Source organism: Salvelinus fontinalis, chromosome 13 (assembly GCF_029448725.1).
Source record: "Salvelinus fontinalis isolate EN_2023a chromosome 13, ASM2944872v1, whole genome shotgun sequence".
In the NCBI taxonomy this organism is placed as follows: domain Eukaryota; kingdom Metazoa; phylum Chordata; class Actinopteri; order Salmoniformes; family Salmonidae; genus Salvelinus; species Salvelinus fontinalis.
Genome location: NC_074677.1, coordinates 45,295,517 through 45,310,770, shown reverse-complemented (window position 1 = coordinate 45,310,770; position 15,254 = coordinate 45,295,517). Strand labels below are relative to the sequence as shown.

The 15,254-nt window shown below is 40.7% G+C and overlaps 1 protein-coding gene across 2 annotated transcripts in view; it reads left to right on the top strand.

Moving 5' to 3' along the window:
- cblb (Cbl proto-oncogene B, E3 ubiquitin protein ligase) overlaps positions 1-15,254 on the top strand; it is a 180,518-nt gene that overhangs the window by 111,068 nt on the left and 54,196 nt on the right. For both annotated transcript variants that reach the window (XM_055943014.1, XM_055943015.1), the window contains exon 10: positions 9,226-9,429. In XM_055943014.1, coding sequence (XP_055798989.1) covers positions 9,226-9,429 — 204 coding nt within the window. The remainder of the gene's footprint in view (positions 1-9,225; positions 9,430-15,254) is intronic.

Here is a 15,254-nt window from a genome sequence, read left to right as displayed (position 1 = left end):
AGACACTTCCAGAACAAAATAAACCTACTACAACTACTAAAGACATGGTGACCTCTGGTGGACATCCAGAGACTTGCACAACTAGATACTTTCTGTCAAACTATTCGTCACAGACTGATGGGGCGATTTCAACAGAGCGAGACGACAAAGACATACAAGCGTAAATATGTACTTTGCATTTCTAAATCCGAATGAGCGGTTGTTAGGGTGCTAAATATCCACATGTACGATGAGCATATTATTCAACTGTCTGTACGATAGTTGAATTCCTTTGTCTCTCCTTCTCCCGCTCTTTCTTTCCCAACCCCTTTTCATTGCGTACCAAGTCGTCATATCGGATTTGTCCACTAGGGACTTTTCATTACATTGTTAGTAATCAACGTATAATCTATCCTGTGTGTGTGTTTATGTAATTCTTTGTGATTATTCCATTAGTTAGTAAATAAATAATTAACCTTTCTAGGACACACGTTCCGCTAGTGGAACCCCCCCCAACATTCCGCTGAAAAGGCAGCGCGGAAAATGTAAAAATATTTTTAGAAATATTTTACTTTCACACATTAACAAGTCCAATACAGCAAATGAAAGATAAACATCTTGTTAATCTACCCATCGTGTCCGATTTTTTTTAATGTTTTACAGCGAAAACACAACATATATTTATGTTAGATCACCACCAAATTCAAAGAACACAAATTTTCCCAGCCAAAGATAGTCACAAAAGCAGAAATAGAGATAAAATGAATCACTAACCTTTGATAATCTTCATCAGATGACACTCATAGGACATCATGTTACACAATACATTAATGTTTTGTTCGATAATGTGCATATTTATATCCACAAATCTCGGTTTACATTGGCGCCATGTTCAGAAATGCGTCCAAAATATCCGGAGTAATTACAGAGAGCCACGTCAAATAACAGAAATAATCATCATAAACTTTGATGAAAGATACATGTTTTGCATATAATTAAAGATACACTTGTTCTTAATGCAACTGCTGTTTCAGATTCAGTTTAGTTCACATGTCCAAACGCTGGCACCGGTCCAGGAGAACGTCGGACGAAAACTTCAATAAGTTATATTCCAGGTCGAATAAACTGGTCAAATTAAGTAGAGAATCAATCTTCAGGATGTTGTTATCATATATATCCACTAACGTTCCAACCGGAGCATACGTTTTTGTATACAGAGTAATGGAACACATGGCCATATCATGACTAGCGCGCGTGACCAGGAACTAGCATTCTGCCAGACCACTGACTCAAATAGCTGCCATCCGACCCCACATCACACTAGAGGCTTCATTCCACGTTCTACAGACTGTTGACATCTAGTGGAAGGCGTAGGAAGTGCGAACAGATCCATATCTTACTGGAAATTGAATAGGCGATGACTTTAACATCAACCAGCCCCAGAATTTCCACTTCCTTTCACTTCCCACTTCTTGGAAGTTTGCCTGCCATATGAGTTCTGTTATACTCACAGACATAATTCAAACAGTTTATTGTTAATATTATTAATAATAATATGCATATATTAGCATCTGGGACAGAGTAGGAGGCAGTTCACTATGGGCACCAATTCATCCAAAAGTGAAAATGCTGCCCCCTATCCCTAAAAAGTTAAGACAATTTGTGTAAGCTGATTCATCATGGAGACTTGGGTTCGTGCAGATTTATAGGACATTACGACATTCAGAATGAGACTGAAATAGGAGCAAATGATTAATGGATGACAGATAGTATATCGAGATATTCTGATATTTTTGAGCGAAACGGTAACTCGTTAAATAAACTTTTCCCGTGGTGCCCTAGATTACTACTTAATTAATAGTTATATGATTAATTCAATTGAACGTGGTATGTAATTATTGGATGAATAGCCGTCTTCGCATTAATGGTAGCAACGTCACGACATAGTGTTATATGCTTTTGAATACAGTAGATGCTAGTGATTAACATGGGTAACCAGAACCAGACTGTCCCGGTAACACTCTTTACATTTCCCGAAAAAAATAAAATGACAAGATCCGAGAAATTACAAAACAATTTTCCAATGTCAGCACTAACACAACATGCGCAACATCAGATTAGCAACAAATAAAAGAGCACATTATCCAAACAGCTTTTTGCATGGAAACCTTTTACATCACACAAAGTCGCCATAAATTCAAAGCGCATGCATAGTTGACAATGCCGGACTGCACACGCGACCCAAATGCAATGAATAAATCCTACAGGGAACCCCTACAGTAGGCCTATAGCCTATAAAAGAACATGTGCCTCTTTGAGCTGTCATTGTGAATCTTCAGGAAGCCACAAATTTAATAGTGTAACGGCATTCCTCCTCCTCTTCATCTTCGGAAGAGGAGGAGTATTGAGGGAACCAAGGCGCAGCGAAGTTTGAACACATATTTATTTAACAAAACAAGAAAACGATCGTGAACCTAAATAAACGATGTGCACACACAGGCTACAAACGTTTAACATAGACACGAACTTGTATAAACTAACAAAACAACAAAACGGTGTAGACAGACCTATACGACGAACTTACATCAAACAAGAAGAACGCACGAATAGGACAATTAGACTACACAAACCGAACAAACCGTAACAGTCCCGTATGGTGCAAACAATTACACAGACACGGAAGACAATCACCCACAACGAACACTGTGACAACGCCTACCTAAATATGACTCTTAATTAGAGGAACGCCAAACACCTGCCTCTAATTAAGAGCCATACCAGGCAACCCAAAACCAACACAGAAACAGAAAACATAGAATACCCACCCAACCTCACGTCCTGACCAACTAACACACATAACAAACTAACAGAAATAGGTCAGGAACGTGACAGATAGGCCTATGCACAATTCAATGTCACATGAAGTCTGTTAACAATTCAGAGAGTCATGAGGGAAAATTCTATCTTCTCCTGTCCTAGAGCCTACGCTATTTTCCTATCCAGTCCCAAAATCTTGACTCATGTCTCGCATGAAAATTCTTAACTTTATTCTATAATCCGTAGGTTCAATTATCAGAGCACGTCTCTCGTGTATGCCTGTCAAAATACCGCTATAACTATTTCCACTCTTCATCTCCCTGTTATTCATGAGCTGATCTGCTATCTGTATAATCGTCAACTCGATTTAGCCAAATATAGGAGATATTCTGTCATTCGTTGGAGGTTATCTAGCAAGTTTAGCAACTTTGGTCTTTTCACTTTTGTTTGACTGAGTAAGAATGACTATACAACGCTATACTCGGAGTGTGCTCTTGTGCATTGAGATAGCCTACTGCTGAAATGCGCTGCCAAACAAAGATAGTTACTCTATCATTAGTAAATACCGTATAATTTAATCTGAAATCTTGGTGCAGCCAAGCCGACAGGATGGCACAGCGCCCCTCTTATCCTGGGGAGAACCCTGGCATAGATACCATATCTTGATTTTAAAAACTTTAAATGGGCACTTCCAGGATAAATATGAATTATTACCGGTATTGAAACTTGGTACGACTACTTCCGGCGCCGACAGAGATGGCCGCCTCGCTTCGTGTTCCTAGGAAACTATGCAGTATTTTGTTTTTTTACGTGTTATTTCTTACATTGGTACCCCAGGTAATCTTATGTTTCATTACATACAGTCGGGAGGAACTACTGAATATAAGAGCAACGTCAACTCACTATCATTACGACCAGGAATATGACTCTCCCGAAGCGGATCCTGTGTTTTGCCTTCCACCCAGTACAATGGATCTGATCCCAGCCGGCGACCCTAAACAACGACGCCGTAAAAGGGGCAAACGAAACGGTCTTCTGGTCAGGCTTCGGAGACGGGCACATCTTTATCTGACTATGTAAACTGGAAACCACACACCCTGAGGCTGCAGTCATCGTAGCAGGGGATTTTAAGAAAGGCTAATCTGAAAACAAAACTCCCTAAATTCTATCAGCATATCGATTGTGCTACCAGGGCTGGTAAAACCCTGGATCATTGTTATTCTAACTTCCGCGAAGCATATAAGGCCCTCCCCCGCCCTCCATTCGGAAAAGCTGACCACGACTCCATTTTGTTGCTTCCAGCCTACAAACAGAAACTAAAACAAGAAGCTCCAGCGCTCAGGTCTGTTCAACGCTGGTCCGACCAATCTGATTCCACGCTTCAAGACTGCTTCGATCACGTGGATTGGGATATGTTCCGCATTGCGTCCAACAACAACATTGACGAATACGCTGATTCGGTGAGCGAGTTCATTAGAAAGTGCATCGGTGACGTAACACCCACAGCAACGATTAAAACATTCCCAAACCAGAAACCGTGGATTGATGGCAGCATTCGCGTGGAACTGAAAGCGCGAACCACTGCTTTTAACCAGGGCAAGGTGACCGGAAACATGACCGAATATAAACAGTGTAGCTATTCACTCCGCAAGGCAATCAAACAAGCTAAGTGCCAGTATAGAGACAAAGTAGAGTCGCAATTCAACAGCTCAGACACAAGAGGTATGTGGCAGGGTCTACAGTCAATCACGGATTACAAAAAGAAAACCAGCCCCGTCGCGGACCAGGATGTCTTGCGCCCAGACAGACTAAATAACTTTTTTGCTCGCTTTGAGGACAATACAGTGCCACTGACACTGCCCGCTACCAAAACCCGCGGCCTCTCCTTCACTGCAGCCGAGGTGAGTAAAACATTTAAACGTGTTAACCCTCACAAGGCTGCAGGCCCAGACGGCATTCCCAGCCGCGTCCTCAGAGCATGTGCAGACCAGCTGGCTGGTGTGTTTACGGACATATTCAATCAATCCTTATCTCAGTCTGCTGTTCCCACATGCTTCAAGAGGGACACCATTGTTCCTGTTCCTAAGAAAGCTAAGATAACTGAGCTAAACGACTACTGCCCCGTAGCACTTACTTCCGTCATCATGAAGTGCTTTGAGAGACTAGTCAAGGACCATATCACCTCCACCCTACCAGACACCCTAGACCCACTCCAATTTGCTTACCGACCCAATAGGTCCACAGACGACGCAATCGCAACCACACTGCACACTGCTCTAACCCATCTGGACAAGAGGAATACCTATGTGAGAATGCTGTTCATCGACTACAGCTCAGCATTTAACACCATAGTACCATCTAAACTCGTCATCAAGCTCGAGACCCTGGGTCTCGACCCCGCCCTGTGGAACTGGGTCCTGGACTTCCTGACGGGCCGCCCCCAGGTGGTGAGGGTAGGTAACAACATCTCCACCCCGCTGATCCTCAACACTGGGGCCCCACAAGGGTGCGTTCTGAGCCCTGTCCTGTACTCCCTGTTCACCCACGACTGCGTGGCCATGCACGCCTCCAACTCAATCATCAAGTTTGCGGACGACACTACAGTGGTAGGCTTGATTACCAACAACGACGAGACGGCCTACAGGGAGGAGGTGAGTAACCTCGGAGTGTGGTGTCAGGAAAATAACCTCACACTCAACGTCAACAAAACAAAGGAGTTTATTGTGGACTTCAGGAAACAGCAGAGGGAGCACTCCCCTATCCACATCGACGGGACAGTAGTGGAGAGGGTAGTAAGTTTTAAGTTCCTCGGTGTACACATCACGGACAAACTGAATTGGTTCACCCACACAGACAGCGTTGTGAAGAAGGTGCAGCAGCGCCTCTTCAACCTCAGGAGGCTGAAGAAATTCTGCTTATCACCAAAAGCACTCACAAACTTCTATAGATGCACAATCGAGAGCATCCTGTCGGGCTGTATCACCGCCTAGTACGGCAACTGCTCCGCCCACAACCGTAAGGCTCTCCAGAGGGTAGTGAGGTCTGCACAACGCATCACCGGGGGCAAACTACCTGCCCTCCAGGACACCTACACCACCCGATGTCACAGGAAGGCCATAAAGATCATCAAGGACAACAACCACCCGAGCCACTGCCTGTTCATCCCGCTATCATCCAGAAAGCGAGGTCAGTACAGGTGCATCAAAGCAGGGACCGAGAGACTGAAAAACAGCATCTATCTCAAGGCCATCAGACTGTTAAACAGCCACCACTAACATTTAGTGGCCGCTGCCAACATACTGACTCAACTCCAGCCACTTTAATAATGGGAATTGATGGAAATGTATGTAAAAATGTACCACTAGCCACTTTAAACAATGCACTTAATATAATGTTTACATACCCTACATTACTCATCTCATATGTATATACTGTACTCTATATCATCTACTGCATCTTGCCATCTTTATGTAATACATGTATTTACATTTACATTTAAGTCATTTAGCAGACGCTCTCATCCAGAGCGACTTACAAATTGGTGCATTCACCTTATGGTATCACTAGCCACTTTAAACTATGCCACTTTATGTTTATATACCCTACATTACTCATCTCATATGTATATACTGTACTCTATACCATCTACTGCATCTTGCCTATGCCGTTCTGTACCATCACTCATTCATATATCTTTATGTACATATTCTTTATCCCTTTACACTTGTGTGTATAAGGTATTAGTTGTGGAATTGTTAGGTTAGATTACTCATTGGTTATTACTGCATTGTCGGAACTAGAAGCACAAGCATTTCGCTACACTCGCATTAACATCTGCTAACCATGTGTATGTGACAAAATAAAATTGTATTTTATTTGATAGATTTTCTTGAAAATATTGTTCCTTAGTAGGTGGTACATCTGCAGAGAAAGCAAAACCCTGCTTGAATGGAACATTGTGTGTGTGTGTGTGTGTGTGTGTGTGTGTGTGTGTGTGTGTGTGTGTGTGTGTGTGTGTGTGTGTCAGATCGGACGGCAATGTCTGTATGTTTGTAATTACTGTCCTAATAAGTCACTATTGGCCTCCTCCCGTAGTGGGACATCTGTGCTGCTTTTCCCAAGTAAACAGATCTATCTATTGTGTCATCTTATTGATCTTCTGCAGAAACACAGACTTGCTTACAGGAGGCACTTTTTTGCACTGTTGGGTGTCATATATTCGTGGTGGATTCATTTGTTTATTTCTTTCAGCGATGTGTATTAATAACCCATATTGGAGGTGGTCCTGATAAAATTACAGATACACATCTATAGATATTGTACACATCACAAACACAGCTATATATTATGTGTAAATACTGTAATATAAACATATGAACTTGGTAATACAGGACATACAGAGATACATAAGACATGATCTTGGGCACAGTTAGTTTTGTTCTGTTTCAGTACACAAGCCTTACCCATCTCCTCCCTGTATGTAGGACCATATAAAATACGCTTTACAAAGAATGCGGACAGAATCACGGAATCCAGACATTAAAAACCCTCGTCACATGAACCTACTCAACAATGACTTCTGGTTCTACTTATTCTTTTTTAAAATTAAAACATCTGCCATTACTCAAATATTCTTGATCACATCCTGGTATTTTTATTTAAGTTAGTTTCTTAATGCAGAAGGGGTGGGCCCTGTATGGATTTGAATGGCCATTCTGTTTTTGGAAAGGACGTGTTTGCAGGGCTTCTCTTCTGTTGTGATCAGATGTGGGTGTTTTTGGCCAAGAGCGGTTATGCATATGTTTTTACACATTTACTGTAATGTACATACATGGCTTTTCAACTCTGAATCTTCTGATTTGATTGATCAGATTCATATCTAACCTAGGACCATAACTTACATGTCATATGACTGGGATCATCTGCATTTACTATACCTGGGGTTGCAAAATTCTGGGAACTTTCAATAAATTCCCTGGTTTTCCAGAAATCATGATTGGAGGATTCCGGATTTCCTGCTTATTCCCGCCTGATTACGGAACCCTCCAGTGGTGTAAAAATTACCCAATTGTTATACTTGAGTAAAAGTAAAGACACCTTAATAGAAAATGACTCAAATAAAAGTGAAAGTCACCCAGTAAAATACTACTTGTCTAAAAGTATTTGGTTTTAAATATACTTAAGTATCAAAAGTAAATGTAATAGCTCAAATATACTAAATTATCAAAGTAAAAGTAAAAGTATAAATAATTTCACATTCCTTATGCTAAGCAAATCAGACTGCACGATTTTCATTTATATATATTTTTATTTTTAATTTAAGGATAGCCAGGGGCACACTTCAACACTTTGACAATCATTTACAAACGAAGCATGTGTGTTTAGTGAGTCCGCCAGATCAGAGGCAGTAGAGATGACCAGGGATGTTCTGTTGATAAGTGTGTAAATTAGACCATTTTCCGTCCCTGCTAAGCATTTGAAATGTAAGGATTACTTTTGGGTGTCAGAGAAAATGTATGGAGTAAAAAGTATGTAGTAAAAAGAATGTAGTGAAATAAAAGTTGTCAAAAATATCAATAGTAAAGTACAGATTTCCCCCCAAAATACTTAAGTAGTCCTTTAAAGTATTTTTACTTAAGTATTTTACACCACTGGAATCCTTCAACCATAATTTTGGGAAAACCAGGGAATTTATATTACCAGAAACAATGCGTTGCATTGTCAGCCAATGCTGAATGTGTCTGCAAGGCTGCCTGCGTGAAATATGGCCGTGGGTGGTACGGCCCACGGGAGGCCAGTTTTTGAGGACAGGGGATTTTTCTGCAGTGTCAGTGAGCCTGAGCAGCCTCCCACTCTAATTAGGATTGGTTCCCAAAAATGCTTTGATGCCTTTCACAAGTCCCCAACCAGATAGATGGCTGCCACAATCAGGCTTTTGTTCTTGTAAATATCGCCTCCCTTTGATTCACTAAAGTTGAAGAGGGAAACCTCATCATGAAAGATGGAAGCCTTTTATTTATTTATAGTGCTGATTGTTTTCCTCTGCCATGTTTAATCTGTATTCGGGGCACTGAGGCTTGTAGATTGTCAAAATGACTTCCTTCTTATTAATGTGTGTGCATGTCTTCACTTTACTCTGCCAGTGCTCTTTTTAAGGGGGAAAAGGAAAGATGTCTTACCAAGGCCTACAGGTTCTTTTGAATGAAAACGTGTCCCAGCTGTCTGCAATTGCCTCTCTTGCTTTAGATCCCACAGTGTCCGTGCGTGTGTGTTGTATGCCTGAATGTGTATAGTTTCTGGGCATGTGCATGTGGGATTGCATTTATTTGAATGTTTGATTCATTTAATTACTGATGTTTTTTGGCCTATATAGTACAGTGCATCTTTTAGCTGCAAATACACGGAAGCTTGATGTGTGTTTCTCGACAGGAGTCGGACGGACAAGGGTGCCCTTTCTGCCGGTGTGAGATCAAAGGCACAGAGCCGATCATCGTGGACCCTTTTGACCCGCGCAACACAGGGGCTAAGTGCTTCTTCCTGGATGACTTTAGCTCGCCTATGCTGGACCTGGACGACCTGGACGAGGATAGAGAGGACTGTCTGGTCATGAACAGACTGGCCTCCATCAGGAAGGTACTTCACATCCTTCATTTACTATCACTTTTAGTCTATTATTATACTACGTAAGTGTATATATTCATTTATTTATTTGAAAAATGTCAACTACATATGGAGTTGCCTCAGCCATGTGAGTACAACAAAATACACACACTAAACATGAGAGGATTTAAAAATCATGGTAGCGCTTCATAATAAATCGCATAGTAAATCGCTTCTTTATCATTTATTAATCTTTACTCCCACATTTGTAAATGCAGGTAACGTAGGTATTCACACATAAACAACCTTTTAAAGTATTTATGAATGATTCATAAGATCATTAATTAGATGTCTTATATAGGTCCTTACATTATAAACCATTTACAGATATTACTATGGAATACTGAAGTATAATTTCAAGCATTTCATAAGTGTCAAAGGCTTTTATTGACAATTACATGAAGTTGCTGCAAAGAGTAAATATTTGTAGTTTTGACCCTTCTTTTTCAAGACCTCTGCAATCCGCCCTGGCATGCTGTCAATTAACTTCTGGGCCACATCCTGACTGATAGCAGTCCATTCTTGCATAATCAATGCTTGGAGTTTGTCAGAATTTGTGGGTTTTTGTTTGTCCACCCGCCTCTTGAGGATTGACCACAAGTTCTCAATGGGATTAAGGTCTGGGGAGTTTCCTTGCCATGGACCCAAAATATTGATGTTTTGTTCCCCGAGCCACTTAGTTATCACTTTTCCCTTATGGCAAGGTGCTCCATCATGCTGGAAAAGGCATTGTTTGTCACCAAACTGTTCCTGGATGGTTGGGAGAAGTTGCTCTCAGAGGATGTGTTGGTACCATTCTTTATTCATGGCTGTGTTCTTAGGCAAAATTGTGAGTGAGCCTACTACCTTGGCTGAGAAGCAACCCCACACATGAATGATCTCAGGATGCTTTACTGTTTGTATGACACAGAACTGTGCTCACCTTGTCTTCTCCGGACAAGCTTTTTTCCGGATGCCCCAAACAATCGGAAAGGGGAACTTTACGTGTATGATCTTATTATTTGTTTCTCAGAGCCATTTCCTTGGCTAGTTATAGCCTAATATTAGCTAGCTAACATTGAACCTTGTTGGTTATCCAGCTGCAGATTCATGCAGGGTAGTAACGTCATGAGTTGGGATTCTGGTTCATTATTTAGCTAGCTAGTTGTTACAGTGACATTCTATTTCAATAGAATGTCACTTTAACAACTGTTGATAGACTGTAGCTTGTAAATTCGCTCTGGCTATCTACTCTGATTTCAGACCACGGGTAATAAGATAGTCTAGCTAGCTACGTTTTCAGATATTACACGGTTATAATTTGGACATAAATTATTTTCATTTCAAGTTAAAGTGTACTGGCTGGCTCGCTAGCTAACATTACGTGTATGATCTTATTATTTGTATCTCAGAGCCATTTGCTTGGCTAGTTAGAGCCTAATGTTAGCTAGCTAGCATTGAACTTTTTTGGTTAGCTAGCTAGCAGGGTAGCTAGCAGTTAGCTAGCAGGGTTAGCAGGGTTAGCTAGCAGGGTAGTAACGTCATGAGTTGGGATTATGGTTAATTGTTTAGCTAGCTAAACAAAATACTTCACTATGCAAGTAACCATTTCGGGTGCGTTCTTAAATTCAGTCTGGCCTACTCCCGTCTGAGTGTGCCAGAGTGCAGAATAACTGATGAATTTACGAACGCTCAACACCTGTTGAATATGGCCGGTGTCAGTAAATGTTTCCAAAAAAAGCGTAATTAAATTGTTGCCAGCAGCACAGTTACAGTCACCAACGCTCTGGATAACATGAAAACAGCCTAACCAGCTCTGCTAGGGTGAGTATAATAGTCAGAGTTTGGGTGGGGGATAAATCTTAAGAGGGTGTGAACGATGCTGAATGGGTGTAGACAAAGAAGAGGTCTCCGGTAGGTACCAAAATATTCAAAGGCCATTTTCTCAAAAGTGAGGTTGCAAGTTTATCAACTTTCAAAGCAGAATTACTTTCCCATTGTTCCCCAAATGCAGTGTATGATATACCATTTTGTAGCTCTGTGTCTCTGCTTTTATCCAATGTAAACAGCACCATTTCAAAATTGTATCCCATAAGGTAATTCAAGGAACAGTAAAATAGACCATAGACAGGTTTCCCTCATTCTGTAAGGTTCTGTATCTATTTTCTTAGTCAACCTTCTGTTCTGTTTCGTTGTGTTCTTGAACGTAGCCCTGTCTTTAATTTTTGTTCATTGATTTCACCTGTGTTAGTTTCTCACCTGGTCTCATCAGCTCCTTATTTAGTTCAGTTCATTTTGTTTGTGCCTTTGTGAGGTATTGTTCGTTTTGACTCTACTAAGCCTTTTCCTAGCTTGTTTGTGAAAACCAGTTATAGCCTTCAGTCCTAGTTTTGTTTCACCTGCTTGTTTGCCTACCTGTGTATGACCATTGCCTGCCTGTGACCACCATTCCTGGATTCTTCGAAGGCGAAATTAACACCTGCCGCGCTCTGTGACGGAATCTACACCTTTTTCTCCCTGAGCATTCATTACACATTCAGGTGCAGCGCTCTCTCTCTCCTTGTGGTCCGAATCACATATAATCACACTGATAATTAGGAAAAAGTGTATAATTTATCAATTATTGATACTATTGATAAATGATACACTTTTTCCTAATTATCAGTCTTTACATATTACATTTAAATCTCACCCAATGTCTAACCTTTCTAGTGAGCGTTATCAGGCCATACCATAAAGTCAGATCAGAGGTCAGAGGTAATTCCACCCCCATTAAGTGAGTGTTTCATTCCCCTTTCTTTCCCTGTACCTCAGACTCTTTATTTAAAGACATTTGAAATATTTTGTGTACCAGGTTTACACTGGGTTTTTCAGTACATTTCTTATCAAGAGAATCTACATGTGTGCAACCAAAACTCGGACAATAGATACTTCAGAAAATGTAATTAGTGTACTCTTTAAGGTGCATCCTTTCTAACCTGTGAAAAACCCACTAAAACCACATTAAAATAACCCACACAATAAATCAAATGCAGTATTAACACCACTAACAAATATTCATAACAGGTGGGTCGTGTGTGGGTGCTGGCGTGTATGGTAAAATGTAGGGTAAATACAAACAAAATGACCAGGCCTTACATAATTTGAGAGCTCCCTTAACAGCTGGATCCGGGTACCTTTATACTGTATAGTACACAGTCTCAATAACTGCTCTCCTAAGGAACCTGCCCCAGGATGACTTTCAAAGGGAGAGATACAGAATCACTGGTAAACTTGGTAGTGGACATTCATCAGTCATGGAATAAAAAAATAAATAAAGATCTACTTGGTTTTCACACTGCTACATCCTAGTCAGTCCAAGCTCACTGCACCTTGGGCAGGAAGTCTTGATAAAACCATGCGTAGACAGAATCGCACTTCCGACGATACAGTGTCTCGTTAAGCAAAGAAAACAACCCCAGAGCCCATTTCTTGTAATCTTGTAATTTTGACCTATTGCGTTGACACATGTCCTCTACGGACTGTCCCTGTGACATCCACTAGTCAAAATATGAAACCTGTTGTTTAACAAATCTGCCAGGTCTTTCAAAACAGTTGCTGGCTTATCAGCTCAATATTCGGTACTAATTCCATTTTGGACACAGTTCCACGTAATGGAATTATTATTTTTTTTTTTAGATGACATTTCCTTCTTACTTAAATCACTGGCGTTACCCACACTAGAATTCAGTAATAATAATTGGAAATGGTCAAAAACATCTCTTATTCAATTATTCATACATCTGTCCCAAATGTCTTACTGTGTCCTTTACAGCCTGTTTGAGTTCAGTGAGTTCCACTCATTTTCACTGGCGGCTTTTCTATTCGTCCACAGGAAGCTTATCTTTAAACCGAACAACAGATGGCAACCTCTAATATAATCAGTAGGACCCAAGGCTCAATCCCTCTGTTTGTGATGTGACCTTGTATTGAAACATTTACTTCTTCAAATTACTAAGATATTGTATTATTAGTGTGCTATCTGAAAGCCACTAATATTTCCATTCACTTTATTACTTTCAATAGTCTCCATATCTGTTTCCTTCAACTAGTACTCTCCCTTCCCAATAAGAAAACCCTCTCAATAACTAGTGCTAATACACACAGATCACTCTCAAACAAAGTCAAGTCCTGTACCTTTAGCAAAAGTGGATATGTCTTAGTCTGACACACCTGTTTCCCAGAAACAGACAGTCATACAATGCTTTAGCCTTATCTTTATCAAATGATCCATAAAGCGACCACTCTGAACATTTCTCTTAATACTTTTTACACCACTTACATACGTCTGCGTGTGGGTGTGCAAATTGTATATTATCATAAAAAAAAAAAAAAAACATTGTTACTTTATCAAATCTCTGGTAACTCATTATACTCTTCTTTACAAATTCCTTCTTTACACGAGTGTTCTATTCATACAGGGGTTGAAATATTTACAGTAGTGTTTTATTTATACAGCATACTCAGGAATAGTACTCTCTCCTTTCATATCTTCACATACAGAATCACTATATAACATTATAAATCAACATAGGTATTCGCATCCACACCACTCCATGTGCATCTTCAACGATTCCTAAATGCCTACAATAACACCTCATGCTCAATAACACGTTGTGCTATTATCAGTGTTTTCTCAGACCACGTAGAAACTTCTCATAAATGCCTACAGACAATTGTCAGGGGAGCTTGTCTATCGGTGCATTCTATATGTATCTTCAACTGTTCTCTTGCCGCTACTTCCTATACATATAAAATAACACCTCATGCTATTACCATGGGTGGTGGTGGACAGAATATATATGTTATATTTGGAAGACAAAGTCCATATTATGGCAAGCACAGCTCAAATAGGCAAAGAGAAACAACAGTCCAGCATTACTTTAAGACATGAAGGTCAGTCCATCATTACTTTAAGACATGAAGGTCAGTCCATCATTACTTTAAGACATGATGGTCAGTCAATCTGGAACATATCAAGAACTTTCAAAGTGTCTTCAAGTGCATTTGCAAAAACCATCAAGCGCTATGATGAAACTGGCTCTCATGACCGCCACAGGAAAGGAAGACTCAGAGTTACCTCTGCTGCAGAGGATAAGTTCATTAGAGTTAACTGCACCTCAGTTAACTGAGGCCCAAATAAATGCTTCACAGAGTTCAATTAACAGACACATCTCAACATCCACTGTTCAGAGGAGACTGCGTGAATCAGACCCTCATGGACCCTCAATTTCTGCAAAGAATCCACTTCTAAAGTACACCAATAAGAAGAAGAGACTTGCTTGGGCCAAGAAACACGAGCAATGGACATTAGACCGCTGGAAATCTGAGATTTTTGAGATTTGAGATTTGAGATTTTTGGTTCCATATGCGTGTCTTTGTGAGACGCAGAGTAGGGGAACGGATGATCTCCGCATGGAGGAGGAGGTGTGATGTGTGGGGGTGTTTTGCTGGTGACGCTGTCTGGGATTTATTTAGAATTCAAGGAACATTTAACCAGAATGGCTACCACAGCATTCTGCAGCGATATGTCATCCCATCTGGTAAGCGCTTAGTGGGACTATCATTTGTTTTTCAACAGGACAATGACCCAACACACCTCCAGGCTGTGTAAGGGCTATTTGACCAAGAAGGAGAGTGATGTAGTGCTGCATCAGATGGCCTGGCCTCCACATAGTGAGGATCCCTCCCAGGCACAATCAATCAGTCACTTGCATGAACCCAGTCAACTTGGTTATTAGAAAAGCACAAACATAACATTTTCCCTTTACACTATTTTG